Source organism: Mastomys coucha, unplaced genomic scaffold (assembly GCF_008632895.1).
Source record: "Mastomys coucha isolate ucsf_1 unplaced genomic scaffold, UCSF_Mcou_1 pScaffold21, whole genome shotgun sequence".
NCBI classification, from domain to species: domain Eukaryota; kingdom Metazoa; phylum Chordata; class Mammalia; order Rodentia; family Muridae; genus Mastomys; species Mastomys coucha.
Window position 1 is genome coordinate 108478605 of NW_022196904.1, and position 12020 is coordinate 108490624.

The following is a 12020-nucleotide window of genomic DNA, read 5'->3' on the forward strand; positions in this document are numbered from 1 at the left end:
TTCGCATTCAAGTTTCTGGTCTTCGTGGACCTGAATTGCAGGGAGCACAAGAACCAGTCCAGGGCAGGCTGACTCCAGGCCAGGGTTTCATCTTGCAGGCACTGTGTGCCTGGGAAAGGTTGGCAGGAAGCCACTTTCACCAGCTCACAGTGTTCTGACCCTCTGAAAGTTGAAGCTACTGGCTTCTTCTCATGTGCTTGGGGCTAAAGCTCCCTGTCCCAGTCCGGGCTTCCTCGGTTTCTGGGGGAATCTCAGGAGCTTCTAGCTCTGCCTTGCTGCTGAAGTGGATGCCTTTTGTGCACCTCAGAGTTTAAAACAAGGTAACGGTAATGGAGCAAGAAACCCTTCCCTGGCACGAGTCACCTCCCCGGAGGCCTTTGGGGGTTAAATCAAGGGTAGGAATGGCATGACATGACCTCAGAAGAGTGTGGGGAAAGGCCTGAAGGCTGTGGAGGTCAGCCATCAAGAAAGGAAGAGTCAAAGAAACAGGTGTGGGGCAGAATACAGGAGCGATGTTGGGGATATCTGAGGCTCTAAACCTGGTGTTAGTGGCTCCGAGATAAAGGCTGAACATAGACTTTTCTGGGAAGTGAGGGTCGGAAGTAACTTATTCCTTTCTAAGCCACCTCCTCTAATAGGGAGAATTTGGGAGTGTTTTCATTAGTAGGGCCTAATGAAAAGTTTTTTGTGTAATTCTTATTGTTGATTAAGTATATGTTATTATATACAATAATGGGTTTCAATGTGGCTTTTCAGACATGGATAAAATGTGTTTTCATCCTAATCATCCTCATTGCCATCTTTTGTCCCTTTCCACCCCACTGATCCCTTCCTCCTTCTCCTCCTTCTCCTTCTCCTTCTCTTCCTCCTCCTCCTCTTCCTTCTCCTCCTCCTTCTCCTCCTCCTTTTCCTCCTCCTCCTCTTTCTCCTTCTCAACTAGTCCCTCTTTGACATTTTGGGGTTTTTAAGTTATTATTTCCTGAACCCAGTGTTCAGGGTTGCTTACAAAAGCATGAATGGTTAGTTTCAGGAGCATGGGCAATTTACTGGTCTAAAATTATTGTTGGGTTTTTTTTTTTCCCAATGTACTCTGTGCACAGTCAGCCTTCAGTGGTGGTGGGCAAGGGCCTGTCCTGCTGTTGAAACATGTTACTAGAGGAACTTGCCCCAAGGAACTGAAACTGAGAGTGTCCCCAGGCTACAGATATCTCTGGGATCCTGTGAATACACAGAGTCACATTCACAGGTGGGAGCCCAGGCCCAACTCTGGGGACCACTAATGCTCCAAGGTCCCATCTCCTGAGCAGCAAGGCCCTAAAACAGTTCTGCCCACTGGCAGCTTGTAGCACTTTAGAAACCTAGCTGTTGTGTTAGCTTCAAGTGCACAATGTGCTTGCAGTCTCAGTACAAAATACAAGTGATATGTTGTTCACATGCCTGGTTAAGTACGATATATTATTCTAATTTGTTCCTTTTTACTTTCCTGCATCTCAGTGCTATAAAGCTGTGAGTGGCATATGTGGCTAGCACTTTGTCTCTACTGGGCAAAGTTGGGCCCTTTGAGGTGCCAGCTATGTCAACTACACTGATCTGATCATCACATATTGCACAAATTAGCTGAAATGTCACAGTGTGTCCTGTGAAGCTATGTAGTTATTTATCAGTTAAAACAGTTAAGATGTGAGTTAAGGATCTAGGGAGATGATTCAATCAATAGAATCTTTGTCCTTCGAGTATGAGGACCTAAGTCTATCCCAGAACCTACATGGAGGAGCTAGAGACAGGTGGATTCCTGGGGTACACTGGCCAGCCAGCATAGCCTAACTGGTGAGTTATAAGACAATGAGAGACCTTGTCTCAAAAAAGAGGGCAGTGCCTAAAGAACGACAGCCAAGGCTTCCACATGCACATGAACACACATACATGAACACACATGTGCACCTGAACACACATATACAATCCATACACACAAACACACAAAATGCATGTTGACTTTTTTAATACAGCAAAATTACTGTCATTGGGGGATTCCTTTGAAGGCCTGAGTTTTAAGTCATGGGCTGTGAATGGATGGCCTCAGATACATGCAGACCCTGACACAGGCAGAGGTAGGAGGACTTGGGTTCAGAGAAGAGACACTTCCAGAGTCACAGCAGAATGACAGTCAGCACGAGCTACACTGCCACTCTCAGGGCTGGTCACAGACTCCTCAACCCAAATTCCAGAATTCAGCATTACAGTCTCTCCTCTTTGGTGACAGGCAGACGGTGACAGAAGACATGAGGTTATGGCTGAGAGGACTGGTCTGCCAGGCTCTGAGGAGTTCCTGGAGAGTCTGCAGGATTCACACACAGCCTCCCCCTCCCCCTATCCCTGAGGTTGTAGCCACCTGGGAAGCCATCAGCCTGGGGAGGCAGCCAGTGCCCGAGTACTTCAACTTTGCCCATGATGTGCTGGATGTGTGGAGTCAGCTGGAAAAGGTGAGGCTCGTCCTGCCCTGGTGTCCCACAGGGGCATCTGAAGTCCCCCAGTTACTGCAGTGAGACTCAAGACTTTAAGACAAGCACATTTCAACACGGTGAGCTGGGAACTTGGCAAATCCTAAAATTGAAACTGTTAGCACTTAAGCCTAAGGACTGCAGGGGACAAAGTAGACCCAGTGGTATGAGCCAGACACTCCTTGAACCCTGTGCTTAAAGTGGACTCGGTCTGAGCCCAGATCACAGGACATCTGTGCCTGCTCTTCATCCTCTTCCGATGGATCCTACAAGCAGAAGGAAGCTCTGTTATGATGATTTCCTTCTGAGTACGAGAAACAGGGGCTCATGGTCAAATCTATTCACCTAGAAGTGAGCAAAAACAAACTAACAAAACTCCTTATAGCATATCTTGTCTGTACATCTTATCTGTACATACTTCCTTCTTTATTTCCCTTTCTATATGCATCTGTTATGGGCATCTCTTTGTATTATATTTGATAGTAACAATTTATTGGTAATAAGAGAATATAAATTTTGATCCCAAGGAAATTTTAGTGTTAAATTTGTTTTTTTGCTCAAAAATGAAAAACAAACAAGTGAACAAACAACAAAAAATGGGTCTATGTATTCCTGACTGGCCTGTAACTCATTATACAGACCAGGTTGACCTTGAACTCACAGAGATCTGCCTGCCTGCCTGCCTCCTGAGTATGTTTCTCTGTTTTTAAGACAGTCTCAATCTGGTTTTTTTTTTTTTTTTTCAACAAGACAGAAATCCTCACAATTTTTGGCAAGATCTAAAACATAACAATAATCAGGTGAAAAAATTATAATGCAAATCTGGCAATAATAAAAACAGAATTCTTGAAAAGGAAACACTTAATTGCAGTGGAATTCTAAGTTACATCTGTCTAGCTGGGCAGTGGTGGCACATGCCTTTTTTTTTTCTAACTTTTTTTTATTAGATATTTTCTTTATTTACATGTCTCCTTTCCCAGTTTCCCCTCCAAAACAAAAACAAAAACAAAAAACAACAACAAGAACAAACCCCTGTTCCCTCCCCCTCCCCCCTGCTTGCCACCCCATCCTCTCCTGCTTACTACCCTGGCATTCCCCTACACTGGGGATAGAACATTCACATGGTCAAGGGCCTCTACTCCCATTGATGACTATACATAAGCTGCTGGAGCCATTAGTCCCACCATGTATACTCTTTGGCTGGTGGTTGAGTCCCTGGGAGCTCTGAGGGTACTAGTTAGTTCATATGGTTGTTCGTCCTAAGGGGCTGCAAACCCTTCAGCTCCATTGGTCCTTTCTCTAGCTCCTTCATTGGGGACCCTGTGCTCAGTCCAATGGATGGCTGTGAGCCTCCACTTCTGTATTAGTCAGGTACTGTCAGAGCCTCTCAGGAGACAGCTATATCAGGCTCCTGTCATCCAGCACTTGCTGGCTCCACAATAGTGTCTGGGATTCAGGCTGACCCGGAAGTATAGCAAACTTGTAGCCTAAGTTAGTCTTGAACTCATGGCAAGCTTCCTGCCTCAGACCCCCAGGTGCTACAGGCATCTAGCAGTATTCCTATCTTATCTGTGTCACTGTTCTGTCATCAATTCTGCTACCACTAGATGCAGTCACTAGGTTTATATCATCAAACACTTAAAAGTGAACTTGGGCAAGTTCCCTGGGGTCTCTGAGCCTTGGTTTCCTCATCTGGACAATGGGAATCCTGGCATCAGCTACCCAGAACTCTACTGAGCATTAGATGAGAAGCAGATGTGACCCAAAACCAGAATACCCCATCCTAGCTACCTGTAAAGAGTGAGTTTCCTTCTGCTGTTCTAGAGGAATTTTCTCTTCTTCGTTTCCTCCTTTGCTTTTCTTTTCCAGTGCTGGGGACAAAGTCTGGGCTCTTGTTCACCCTAGGCCAATGTTTTATCTAGCTTTTGAATTTGGAGTTTTGTTTTGTTTTGTTTTTGATCTCTTTGAGACAGGATTTTGGTTACATAGCCCAGCCTCATCTTGAACTCATGATTCCCCTGCTAAATTTCCCAGCTGCTGAGGTTAGAGGTATTTGCAACAACACCTGGCCTATGGGGCATTCTTTAGGTCTTCTAAGGATAAAAACAAAAATTGGGAGTAGGCTATACAAATAGTGAAAATGAGGACTTTTAAAAGGCCTCAGCTTCACGGAAGCCACAGTGACCAATGGAACACTGAAAAGGACCGGGAATCCACATTCTCAGAACTAAGCAGAGACCTTGGCAGCTAAAGTGTTTATTGCCGCAGTCCCCTGGGCTTCAGTCTAAACACCAAGCCTGGGAGCATTTTAAGCTTCCTGGGTCCTGACCCAATTTTCTAGTCAACCAGAGGCCCTGGAAAACAACTGTCCTTGTCTCCAGAGGAGCCCAGCAGCTTCAGAAGGCAACAAATGATGCTGACGTTTGTCCAAAAGAATAATCATTACTTGGTGTTACTTCCCCCATGCTTTTCTTTTCCTTTTGAGATTATAATGTAATTATAATATAGTTACACATTCTCTGCCTTCTCTTTCCTCCCTCCAAATCCTCCCACACATTCCTTCTTGTTCTCTTCCAAGCTCATGCTCTCATTTTTCATTATTGTTACACATATACATGTATATGTACAGACACATATACACCTAAATATAACCTTCTGTGTCTGTATGTTATTTTCATTCATTTGATTCTGAACAACGAGTTCATTTGGTGTTACTATTGTAAGGCTGTCTAGATTTGACCCAATTCAACTTAACCAGTAAGGAAAGTCTATTCTGAGGAATCTGTTTGTAGAAAACAACTGTAGGCAAGTAATTTAACATGATTACATGAAGTTGATGAAGTGTTAGATGTCCACGTGGCAAGTGAAAGATAAACCAGAAGCTTATAAAGTAATGGGGAAGATAAAGAAAAGAAAGGCGAGGGACTGAGAAATGTATATGGGCTTTGAGCCGGGCGGTGGTGGTGCACGCCTTTAATCACAGCACTTGGGAGGCAGAGACAGGTGGATTTCTGAGTTTGAGGATAGCCTGGTCTACAGGACAGCCAGGGCTACACAGAGAAACCCTGTGTCAAAAACAAAAACAAAAACAAAAACAAAAAACAAAAAAAATGTATATGGGCTTTGAAAACCTCCGATACAGTCCTGTGCATCTCAGAATCAGTGTGTGATTGGAGCCTCAGTAATCATGCATGTGCCTGAAAAACATCTGGCAAGCCCTGGGCAGGATCTCAGAGTTTATGGCCTCATCCACTTTCAGTTTGTTTTCTCTGTGCTGTCAGAGATCTCCAGCGTTTCCCTCCAGCCACTGTCATGGACATCTAACTCTTTAAGCTTTAATCTCTACAGCTTTAAGCCAAATAAACTCTTCCCTAAGTTGCCTTTGGTCAAATAAACTCTTCCCTAAGTTGCCTTTGGTCATGGCATTTTATCAAAGCAACAAAAACTAATACAGTTATGCAACCTTGCAGAACTATTCTAAAAGCCAATGAGTTGTGTTTTTTATGTGGTGATTTGTAGGATAAGTGAGTGATGGTTTACTTAAATATGGAGGAACATGGGAAAGTGTAAGTCATCTTATTTTTTATATTAAAATGTTGGTATGGGAAATTTGATTATGTTTGCCTGATTCAACACTCAGAGGATACATAAGTAACAAATAAAACTGACCAGTCTGACCTACACGGAGTGGGCAAGCTGTTTGGTTTGTGTTTGGCTGGTTGGATTTTAGTTTTATGAAGGAGTGTCTCATGTAGACAAGGCTAGCCCTATGTAGTCAGCAATGATCTTGAATTCTTGATCCTCTTGTTTCTGTCTCCTAAGTCCTAGATTTATAGACATGCTACTCAGCACTTGGTTTATTCAAGGCTGGGGGCTGAAACCAGGAATTGGTGAATGTCAAACAAGTACTCCGTCAACTGACACATACCCTTGGCCCATTATTTTGATTTTTGAACTTGATGATCAGATAACTATGCTGTTGGAATTTCCAACCCCAATAAATCCATATTTAAAAAAACACACACAATCCAGTTATTATTATTATAAGCTATAAGCCTAGATTGGGCAGATCTAACAGTATACTAACTTATTCCCCAGCTATAAGACCCCTTGCTCCTGTGGTTTCTCCTGTCCATGTAGTTCTGCTCCATCATGGCTTCCTTCTCCTCTTCCTCTATCCTCTCTCCTTCCCCTCTCATCCTCTTCTACCTCTTCCCCCGCCCTCACTCTCAAACCTCCCATCCCACCTTTCCCCTCCACTGCCCGATTACAGGCTCTAGCTTTTATTGAACAGTTAAAATGAGGAGAAGGTTCACATGAGATCACCTGAGTATGTGGTGGGCTGCTCATCAGGGGCAACCCCTCTTGAGAAAGCAGAATCATCATTAGAATACAAAGAACACCAGGATAACCCACGACATTTCCCTCCTTTATTCTCCAATTAAAAAGGCCCCTTCTTCTACGGTAACAAATAGTATATAGGAGAAACTATTCAACATAACTACTATAAAAATATGTTTTCCTTAAAAACAAATAAGCAAAAACTCAATTATGGTTTCTATTTTTTCCTGGCTGCACCCACTGTCCAGACAGGGCACCGGCCCCCAAATCCTGCATTCTGGTGGGTGAATGGCTCAGGGACAGAAGTCAAGTGGACATTTGAGGAGCTGGGGAAGCAGTCCAGGAAGGCAGCCAATATCTTAGAGGGTGTATGTGGCCTGCAACCTGGAGACAGAATGATGCTGGTGCTGCCGAGACTCCCGGACTGGTGGCTGATCAGTGTGGCTTGTATGCGAACAGGTCAGTGAGCAAGGTTAGTGCTTGCTTCATAGGACTGGCACTGCCCACCAGAGCTTTGCGGTTCTCACAAGGTTTGGAAGATGGAACGAAGGGAATCCCATATGGGGTTCACTCTTACTTTCCCAGCAGCCACAGACCAGATTGCCTGCAGTGGTCAGTGGCTCAGCAGCGAGCCAGCTTGGACCGTTAGGCAAGTTCCAAGGCAATGAGAGATCCTGTCTCAAAAACGAGGTAGATGGTGCTTGAAGAGTGACACCTGAGGTTGTCTCTTGACCTCCTCCACACATACACATGTGTACATAGCACACACATAGCACCCCCTCCACACACATGAACACATAGCGGCCAAACATACACATGCATGCACAGCATACACACACACGCCCACACACACACATATAGCACCCAAACACACACACATGTGTACATAGCACCCAAACAACATACACATGCATAAAAGAACACAATTCAACTTAGAGTGTTCTCACTGTGTACTAAATTGTGTAAGCATTTGGGAGACAGGGCAAAGGGTAGTGAGACCGTAGGGGCTTGGCTCTCACGCTGTGCCGAAATGACCTTTCCCTCTGCCTCTTGTTCTCACTAGTTGTTTTTCTTCATGAATGATTATGTTGAACTTGATGGAAAATACTAATAATCTGCACTCTGAGATATTGAGGGCTTCCGAATGACAAGTCTGTCCCCTCGTCCTTACTCTTCTCCTTGGAGGTGGGTGGACTCCACCACCCTTAGCATAGCTTTGGTTGAAACAAAGCTGGTGTTCTGGAGTCCCTGCCTACTATGCCTCCTTCATCAGCAAGTGATCCACATACAACATAGGATTTAATTGAAACGTTTTATTTGAAAGGCATGAAAAACCACTGAATGAAGGAGTTGTTACAGCAATGCAATAGAATCTATTCAAGATCATGGACTATCAGCGTCTTAGTCGGGGCTACTATTGCTGTGGTGGGACACAGAAAAGCAACTTGGAGAGGAAAAGTTTTATTCAGCTTCCAAGTTAGGGAAGGAAGTCAAGACAGGAACTCAAACTGGGCAGGAACCTGGAGGCAGGAGATCATGCAGAGGCCATGGAGGGGTGGGCGAGGGTGCTGCTCACTGACTGGTTCACCATGGCTTGTTCATCCCGCTTTCTTATAGAACCCAGGACCACCATACTGGGGATGGTCCCACCCATGGTGGACTGGACCCATCAACCACTATTTAAGAAAATGCCCTACAGACTTGCACATAGATTTTATGGAGGCATTTCCTTAATTGAGGTTTCCCCCTTTCAGGTGACTCTATGTATGTTGAGGTGACATAAAACTAGCCAGGACAAGCAGGTTTAACACTGCTTTAGCTATGCAAGTCCAGCTGTATTAGACATTTGCTATGTGTTCTTGGGCAAGCCATTAGATTTACTTAAGGCAGGAAAGTCTAACGACCTAGACTCTTTTCAAATGGATGGCCTGTTTCTCACAACAGCATGCATTCTTTGAGCATTGTGAGAACTGATTGAAACAAAGCCTGGGCAGTTCTTACCGCAGGCTTCAGGATTTCATTGTTACCATTATTGTTCCCTCAGGTCTTCCAACCCTTCTCAGCTACTTGTTTCTCTGTTCTCTACACATTCGGATCTTCCTTCTCTCCTAACTATCTCCCTTCTGTGGGTGACCCAAGGTGTGGTCATGATCCCAGGTGTCTCCCAGCTGACTGCAAAGGATCTCAAGTACCGCTTGCAGGCTGCCAGAGCCAAGTCCATCATCACCAGTGATACCCTAGCTCCGCAAGTGGATGCCATCAGTGCCGACTGCCCCTCCCTCCAAACCAAGATTCTGGTGTCTGACACCAGTCGTCCAGGCTGGATAAATTTCCAGGAACTCCTGAGGTAAATTGGGACCCTCTAGGACAGTAGCAATGAGACAGGCTTTAAGCATTTTCACTTTTCAGCTCCAGGGTTGAATACAAGGAGACTGAACCAAATAGATGCTGGCCAGAGACATCATCCTATGAACCCCTGAATATGTAAGGTCACTCACTTACTGGGTGTGACACTGTATCCCAGTGGCCTCTAACATGGTGGCAAAGATTGTTGGAATTCTTTTTTTTTCTTGGATTTTTTCAATTTACATTTTAAATGTTATATCCTTTCCTGGTTCCCCTGCCCTGAAATCCCCTATCCCCTCCCCCTGCTTCTATGAGGGTGTTCCCCTACCCACTTACACACTCATGCCTCTCTGCCCTCGAATTCCCTACACTGTGAAGGTATCTAGCCTCATTCAGGATGATATTTTCTAGTTCTATCCATTTGCCTAAGAATTTCATGAATTCATTGTTTTTAATAGCCAAGTAGTACCCCATTATTTAAATGTACCACATTTTCTATATCCACTCATCTGTTGAAGGACATCTGGGTTCTTTCTAGCTTCTGGTTATTATAAATAAGGCTGCTATGAACATAGTAGAGCATATGTCTTTGGTATATGTTGGAGAATCTTTTGGGTATATGCCCTGGAGTGGTATAGCTGGGTCTTCAGGTAATATTATGTCCAATTTTCTGAGGAATGGGCAGACTGATTTCCAGAGTGGTTATACCAACTTGTATTCCCACTAGCAATGGAGGAGTGTTTCTCTTTCTCCACATCCTTACCAGCATCTGCTGTCACCTGAATTTTTTATCCTAGCCATTCTGACTGTTGTGAAGTGGAATCTCAGGGTCGTTTTGGTTTGCATGTCCCTGATGACTAAGAATGTTGAACATTTCTTTAGGTGCTTCTTGGCCATTCTATATTCCTCAGTTGAAAATATAGACACTATTGTGGATGCCAGCAAGTGCTGGATGACAGGAGCCTGATATAGCTGTCTCCTGAGAGGCTCTGACAGTTTCCGACTAATACAGAAGGAGAGGCTCACAGCCATCCATTGGACTGAGTTCAGGGTCCCCAATGAAGTAGCTAGAGAAAGGACCCAAGGAGCTGAAGGGTTTGCAGCCCCTTAGGACAAACAACAATATGAACTAACTAGTACCTTCAGAGCTCCTAGGGACTAAAACTCCAACCAAAGGGTACACATGGCAGGACTCATGGCTCCAGCAGCATATTTATGGCAGAGGATGGGCAAGTTGGTCATCAATGGGAGGAGACACCCTTGGCCCTGTGAAGGTTCTATGCCCCAGTGTAGGGGAAATACCAGGGCCAGTAAGAAGAAGGGGGTAGGTTGGTGAGCAGGGGAAGGGGGGAGGGAACAGGGGTTTGTTTTATTTTATTTTTATTTTTATTTTATTTTATTTTGTAGGGAAACCTGGGAAAGGAGACATTGTAAATAAAGAAAACATCTAATAATAAAAAAAAGAAAGAAAATTCTTTATTTAGCTCTGTACCCCATTTTTAATAAGGTTATTTGATTCTCTGGAATCTAACTTTTTGAATTCTTTGAATATATCAAATATTAGCCCTCTATCAGATGTAGGATTGGTAAAGATCTTTTCCTAATCTGTTGGTTGCTATTTTGTCCTATTGACAGTGTCCTTTGCCTTACAGAAGCTTTGCAATTTTATGAGGTCCCATTTGTTGATTCTTGATCTTAGAGCATAAGCTACTGGTGTTCTGTTCAGGAAACTTTGCCCTGTGCCCATGTGTTCAAGGCTCTTCCCCACTTTCTTCTCTTTTAGTTTCTTAGCAAGAGTGTATAATTTAAACTTTATGATACATCTAATTCACAGAAAATAGCCGGTAATGAAAAGGGTATCTTATATTGGTGCTTGCTGTATGCCAGGCGCTGTGCTAAATAAGTATTCAGCCGCATTTATTTGCACAGGAAGGTTTTAATAACACCTGCTCTGGCTGACATTGCCTTTGTGCTCAGAACACTGTACTAAAGAAAAAATCATCTTGCTTAATCCTTGAAAGAAGCCCCACAAGGTGCAATTTTATTTTTACAGGCAAGAAAACAGTCTTGAAACGGGAAGTGACTCACCTAAAATGCCAAAGAGGAATAAAGTCAGAATTAAGGCACAGTCAATGCTACTTTGCCTTGTAACAAGGATGTGGCCGGCATTGATCTCTGAATTTGAGATTTTTGTCCTGAATAGAGACCAGAATTCCGGTCATGGTGGCTCACATCTGTCACCCTAGCATTTCGGATTGTGAGTTTGAGGCCAGCTGGAACTACAAATCCAGACTCTGTCCCAAAACAAAATTAAAAACAAAACAAAACAAAGACAGAAAATTCCAAAAAAAGGCCACTGAGCCCTGGACTCCTGAGCCTGGAGTGTCCACCTCTGTGAGCACATGCACCTGAATAAATACTAATTTGTGTAATTTGGCATCTGACCTACTTAGCCAGACATATGTGAATTGGAGCCCCAGGATTCTTCATTTCTAATGCTCAGCCCATGACATTTTGGTGAGTTGTCAGGTTAACCTAGATATATCCTTTTTAATTTCAGTTTTCATTAAAATTATCTGAAGTTAAAAAAAAAAAGGTTCTGCTTTCATTTTGTCCAAGTGGAGTACAAGTAACAGAATTGTTTTTTTTTTTTTTGTATTTTATTTATTTTATTAGATATTTTCATTATTTACATGTAAATTTCTCCTTTCCCAGTTCCCCTCCAAAAAACAAAGAAACAAACAGAAACAACAAAAACAAACCCCTATTGCCTCCCTCCTCCCCATGCCTGCCACCCCACCCTCTCCCACTTATTGACCCTGGCATTCCCCTACA

The 12020-nt window shown here is 43.7% G+C and overlaps 1 protein-coding gene and 1 long non-coding RNA gene across 6 annotated transcripts in view; one reads left to right on the forward strand and one right to left on the reverse strand.

The window, feature by feature from the left end:
* Positions 1–146: 146 nt before the first annotated feature.
* The window catches only part of Acsm5 (acyl-CoA synthetase medium chain family member 5), a 25594-nt gene continuing 13720 nt past the window's right edge, over positions 147–12020 (forward strand). The window contains exons 1-5 of one of the 5 annotated variants that reach the window (XM_031388066.1): positions 169–320; positions 941–1246; positions 2261–2480; positions 7088–7298; positions 8979–9186. In XM_031388066.1, the coding sequence (XP_031243926.1) occupies positions 2280–2480; positions 7088–7298; positions 8979–9186 (620 nt within the window). In that variant the 5' untranslated portion in view covers positions 169–320; positions 941–1246; positions 2261–2279. Of the gene's footprint in view, positions 321–464; positions 490–940; positions 1247–2260; positions 2481–7087; positions 7299–8978; positions 9187–12020 lie in introns of those variants that run through there. The other 4 variants (XM_031388065.1, XM_031388069.1, XM_031388068.1 and 1 more) reach the window with 4 other exon arrangements.
* LOC116102868 lies at positions 1983–4673 on the reverse strand. The gene is made up of 2 exons (XR_004123311.1): positions 4290–4673; positions 1983–2764 (listed from the first exon to the last, which is right to left on the reverse strand). It is a non-coding gene; the product is annotated as an uncharacterized LOC116102868 (long non-coding RNA).